General features: G+C 41.0%; 1 protein-coding gene across 1 annotated transcript; it reads left to right on the top strand.

The window, feature by feature from the left end:
* Positions 1–765: 765 nt before the first annotated feature.
* LOC101157311 (olfactory receptor 2AT4-like) lies at positions 766–2,583 on the top strand. Its single transcript, XM_023961835.2, has one exon. It carries the CDS (start codon positions 800–802, stop codon positions 1,778–1,780), a length of 981 nt encoding a protein of 326 aa, XP_023817603.2. The 5' UTR covers positions 766–799; the 3' UTR covers positions 1,781–2,583.
* Positions 2,584–6,000: the final 3,417 nt, after the last annotated feature.

Here is a 6,000-nt window from a genome sequence, read left to right as displayed (position 1 = left end):
AATTGAATTAGGAATTCCCCCCCCAACCACATGTTGAGACACACGCATTTTTAAACATTTATAAGAAAGAAGATTTTGCAAAAAATTGCAAGATGAATGGAAATGATTGCCTGTAGCTCTGAATGATGTCAGCTTATTGTAATAACAATAAATGGGGGGTGCAATAGCTATTCTAACCTGCTCTGCTGAATAAATAAAAGTTTAATTTGCAGATTTGTTTTCGTAAGTGTTGCATGAAACTGAACTCATACTGGTTATACGTTTGGGCACTTTTAGGAGCCATTTGAGAATTTGGGCCTCCAAGGATGTGCCTGGTTGGACAAAACAACATGCACATATTTAGATGTCATCCTGCAGCTGCACTTGGACTTTTGACTTGAGTCACGGAGGTAAGATTATTCCAAAGACAGTCTGATTTACTCAATCTTTGTGTTAACAAGAGAGAACAAAAAAGTATTTGAATAAACTGGATAAATAATTTACAACTGCACAATTTTTCTGTTAGATTTGACGATCCATTTACAGTACAGCAAAAATGCAATTTAACCTAGTTCACTGGTTACAGTGGTGTTAAAAAATAACTTCATTATTCTTTAGTTTTTGTGGATCATTTTAATTGATAAAAAAGCAGAATATCTGGCTTTAATACAAATAAAAAACGTCTTTATTTGAAATAAAAAAATAGATATATTCCAAATTGTTGACTTGAACCAAAAGCAGTGTGACTCGTTTCACTTTAAGACTGGTACATAGATCTGCATGTTTTACTCCTTTGCAGGAAAGCTGTGCAACAGCAAGAATGGCATTACTGATCATTCCAAACATTTCAAGGACAGAAAGCTTCCACATCCTCGGATTCCCCGGACTTTCCCCGCAGTACTACGCACCCGTGTCAGCTTTGTTTTTTTTCATCTACCTCACCACTGCAACAGGGAGTGTTTTCATTTTAGCATTGGTCATCTGTGAGAAGTCACTTCAAAAACCCTCATACCTTGTCTTTTGTCACTTGGCATTGAACGACTTGACTTTCAGCACTTTCACCATCCCAAAAATCATAGCAAAGTATTGGTTTGCCGACAGCGACATTTCATTCAACTCCTGTTTTACGCAAATGTTTATGGTCCATTATTTAGGATCCGTGATGTCGTTCCTGTTGTTGGTGATGGCTTTGGATCGATTCATTGCCGTGTGTATTCCACTGCGATATCCTGTGCTAATCACAAACAACATCATATCTGTGCTCTGTGGATTCGCCTGGTTCATCCCCGCACCTTTGATGATGACGATTGTGCTCCACGCTCTCACTTTATCCTACTGTAAATCAAACATCATCGCTCAGTGCTACTGTGACCACATTTCTTTAACAAATCAGGGATGTGGTGGAAATCTAAGGGAGGTTCAGGTCACGGCTCTCTGCATTGCCATGTTATGTCTTTTGCTGCCTCTGGCATTCATATTGTTTTCTTACGTGTCTATTATTGTGGTTATTTTGAAAATGTCCAGCTCTTCAGGCCGCAAAAAAACCATATCCACCTGCACCCCACAAATCTTCATTACTTGTCTTTTCTACCTCCCTCGGTGCTTCGTTTATGTTGCCAGCACTGTTGGATTCTCTTTTAGTTTAGATATTCGTATTTTGTTGATACTGCTGTACAGCCTTCTTCCTCCTGCACTGAATCCACTCATATACTGTTTCAAAACCAGAGATATTAAACTGACTTTACTGAGGAAACTGAAAATGTATAGGGTTGCAATAGAGATTCAAATGTTTGCAAAGTAAGCTAGGTTTTAAAAAAAAGTAACTTGAAGAAATGGAACAAAAATGTGTTTTTCTTAGAATTTCTTATTGCTATATAGACAAAATTAGAAAGAAAAATGTTTTAAAGTGGCACAAATTTATGCCTAATTCTTATTCAATAATTCTAATGTATTTTTTGTCAATTTATAGTATAAAATCAAGGGACCACTGGTGAGTTTCTTTATCTAAATTTGTTGACAAGGACTAAAATGGTTGATGCGTGTACACATAGAAGATGTTTTTAAATTTGTGCAAGTATCGTTTTGCCACATCCACTACAAAGTACACACGTTTTGAAACTCTTTTTGTGTGTGCAGCAAAAAACGGAAACCATGACAAATATTTCTAACCTTGACTTTTTTTTTCATTATTTGTGTGTTACACCTTTGATTGAGGAAGGAAACATAATAAATTCAAGGACTAAAAGCTGATCATATCTTTTTGGCAAAGAAGACCTGAAAAAGAAGGCTGTGGTTTTTTGACATGTGATCGTGCATTAAACAGCAGTGTGAGGTGGTGCTTTCTGTTTATAAAAGGGTATTATTTTACAGATTTACTTTTTAAACAGCTTTTATGATCTCTTGTAAAACAGTTTTCCTTCTAACATGTAGTGCCTTTATCTGCTGTTTTCCATTGTAGCATCTGAAAATGACTGGGTTGTTTTTAGAAGCTGATGAGTGATTTTTTTTTTTTTCCTGTGAAAAAATGTTTGAGTGGAACCAAGTTATTTGCCGTACCTTCACCTACTGCTATTTGCTAGATAATAAATCTGAGAACTCACTTTACCTTTCAATGTTTTATCCTTCCAACAATGTTAAACATGTAAAAAATTAAAAATTAAAAAATCAAAAACGTGCTTTTACATCAATCAACCACTCAAAATATGCAGCAGACCAATAGAAGTAACGTGAAATTAATATTCTGACAAAACAAATAGCTGACTCCTGACTTTGGAACAAAGTTTCAGATGTTTAAACTTAACAAACTTCTTTATTTTGTAGGAATGATTAACTCAGGGCTTCTTTGTGTGAAAGCACATGACATATTTGCAGACGAAAAGACAATTTATGTGTTTAAGGTAAAATTGGTTGAAAATAAAAATACTTTTTCAAAGACTGACTTTTTTTTTTAATCTTTAGAATTCCAGCAGTACGTTTAGAAGGGAAAAATGTTGAGATATTATTTAAATAAATAATGGTATGATAATGAGCTTCATTGGTGACTTAGCTTTTTCTGAAATGTGAACCCTTTTCACTTAGAAAACTTAATTGACTTTACCATAAAGTAGTCTAATTAAATTCATAAATAAATAAAAAACAGTTCTTATTTAAAGGCCTTGGTATCCATACCTATTCAGAACGTGTGCTTCTTGTAGGAAGCTATAAGATAAAATTCTGACTCCATGAACAGATGTTAGTTAAAATGTTAAAAATTAGTCAACCATTACGGCCTAATGCAAAAATGTAAAGGCACACTTGCAGTTAATTATGTGCTACTGATTATTTTTCTCCATAATTTGCTCCCATAAGCACTCCTTCAGGTCTTTAGCCTACAGACCATAAATTACTAGCTTCACCACAGGAGGACCAAGATGACAACAATCACACACTTAAAAAAAAACTCCAACTGATAATGGACATATGTTAGGGCTGTGGCCGTATTTGCTTTTGTTTTGTTTGTTTGTTCTGTGTTTTGTGTATTATTTCTGTATCAGAGTGGGACTTGTGTTTTTTGTGGATCTTTGTGTCTGTTGTCTGATTATTTTCAGGTGTGGTGGAAAGGGTGTGGCCTCCCATTGGACCAGCTGGTGGAGGCAGCCTTTAAAGCCACCATTCCGACATCCAGTCGGTGGGGGAAGGGAGCCTTGCTGCAACAGTCTCCACTGCAGCTTGGCCCGCTTCTCCGCTTGGTTTTATGTCTTCTCCGCTTGGTTTTATGTCTTCTCCACTTGTTTTAGTTTGTGTTGCACTTTGTAGTTCTTTGTAGTTTGTAGTTTTGTCTGTGCCCACTCTGTTTAGTCCTTTGGTTTATAGTTATGTTTTAAGTGAAGCTGTAGGGGTGAACTGCCATTTTGTTTAGTACATGTTTTCTCCTGTTTTTGTTAGGTTAGGGAGGTTAGAGTTTTGTCTTTGATTTCCCTTTTCTTTTGTTGCAGGTAAGATTATATGTTTCAGTTAGTTGGGGTTTTGTTTGTTATTTTGGCCTTGGTTCACCCTGAAGCCTTTTAGCTTCACTTTTAGTTATTGTTGGATTGTTTGTTTATTTGTAAATAAAATTTGGGTATATTTTTATGGAGACATTCGTTTGGTGCTTTTTGTTACAGTTCATTTATTAGTTAAATCTTTACTTTTTTTTATGTTATGCCTTCCTAGGTACCCCTAGACACAAAGGGGGCGTAACATAATTGGGGGCTCGTCCGGTCCGGGATTGTTTGGAGACTTTGGTTAACAGTTTTTCTTTCTCCTTTTTGGCGAAGACCTTGGCATTTGATGTTTGTGACCTGTTTGGCTGTGAAGGCCAACGGCATTTGCAAAGAGCAGTTGTCTGAGCTGGAGTGCTCCAACTCTCAGGCAGACCTCGGCTGGAGGCATCGGTTGGAGGTGGTGTAGGCGACAGTGTAGGAGTGGAGGCTGCTGCAGATGTTGCTAATGCTACTAACCCCGCCCGGGCGGAGGCGGGTGCGGAGGTTCCTGTTGCCGTAGCCGGTTAAGGAGGGGGGCCAGACCCAACTGTATTCTTCCAGACTGGGGTTGCCACAGAGGATGTCCACTGCTCCAGAAGGGTTGTGAGTAAATCCCTTGCTCTTACAGAAGTCAACAAACCGGCATAGTTTGTAACAGCACTTTTGTGTGCATTGGGGTTTCTTTGGTTTAGCCAAAATTTGTGAGGTTGGTGCATTAAGCACATTAATAACATTTTGTGGGACAAAAAAAACTGTTAACCAAACTTGCGTTAAATTTTGTTTGGTGCAACACTTTTGTTTTGTTTGGCTAATTTTGAGTTAGTTTTGTGTGACTAGTTTTGATGACTGGTCTTGACGGGTGCGTGTCTTGCGGGGCGCGCACCCCGAGTTGACGGGTGCGTGTCTTGCGGGGCGCGCACCCCGGGTTGACGGGTGCGTGTCTTGCGGGGCGCGCACCCCGAGTTGACGGGTGCGTGTCTTGCGGGGCGCGCACCCCGAGTTGACGGGTGCGTGTCTTGCGGGGCGCGCACCCCGAGTTGACGGGTGCGTGTCTTGCGGGGCGCGCACCCCGAGTTGACGGGTGCGTGTCTTGCGGGGCGCGCACCCCGAGTTGACGGGTGCGTGTCTTGCGGGGCGCGCACCCCGAGTTGACGGGTGCGTGTCTTGCGGGGCGCGCACCCCGAGTTGACGGGTGCGTGTTCTGCGGGGCGCGCACCCCGAGTTGACGGGTGCGTGTCTTGCGGGGCGCGCACCCCGAGTTGACGGGTGCGTGTCTTGCGGGACGCGCGCCCCGAGTTGACGGGTGCGTGTCTTGCGGGGCGCGCGCCCCGAGTTTGACAGTCGCGTGCCCAGAGGGATGCGCGTCCTGTGTTTCGGTGGTGTGTCTTGTGTAGTGCCTTAGGTTTGTGTGGTACATCTTGTGTTTGTGTGGTGTGCTCTGTGAGAGCTACCGCTTTGTGTGTGCTCCACTTAGGGTAAAACTTCTTTTTGAAGAAGTTTTATTTTGGGTAGGGGGGTGTTAGGGCTGTGGCCGTATTTGCTTTTGTTTTGTTTGTTTGTTCTGTGTATTATTTCTGTATCAGAGTGGGACTTGTGTTTTTTGTGGATCTTTGTGTCTGTTGTCTGATTATTTTCAGGTGTGGTGGAAAGGGTGTGGCCTCCCATTGGACCAGCTGGTGGAGGCAGCCTTTAAAGCCACCATTTCGACATCCAGTCGGTGGGGGAAGGGAGCCTTGCTGCAACAGTCTCCACTGCAGCTTGGCCCTCTTCTCCGCTTGGTTTTATGTCTTCTCCACTTGGTTTTATGTCTTCTCCACTTGTTTTAGTTTGTGTTGCACTTTGTAGTTCTTTGTAGTTTGTAGTTTTGTCTGTGCCCACTCTGTTTAGTCCTTTGGTTTATAGTTATGTTTTAAGTGAAGCTGTAGGGGTGAACTGCCATTTTGTTTAGTACATGTTTTCTCCTGTTTTTGTTAGGTTAGGGAGGTTAGAGTTTTGTCTTTGATTTCCCTTTTCTTTTGTT

Source organism: Oryzias latipes, chromosome 13 (genome assembly GCF_053564925.1).
Source record: "Oryzias latipes strain Hd-rR chromosome 13, Olatipes_Hd-rR_3.1".
Taxonomy (NCBI): domain Eukaryota; kingdom Metazoa; phylum Chordata; class Actinopteri; order Beloniformes; family Adrianichthyidae; genus Oryzias; species Oryzias latipes.
The sequence above is the reverse complement of the archived record's forward strand: the minus strand, read 5'-3'. Positions and strand labels throughout refer to the sequence as shown.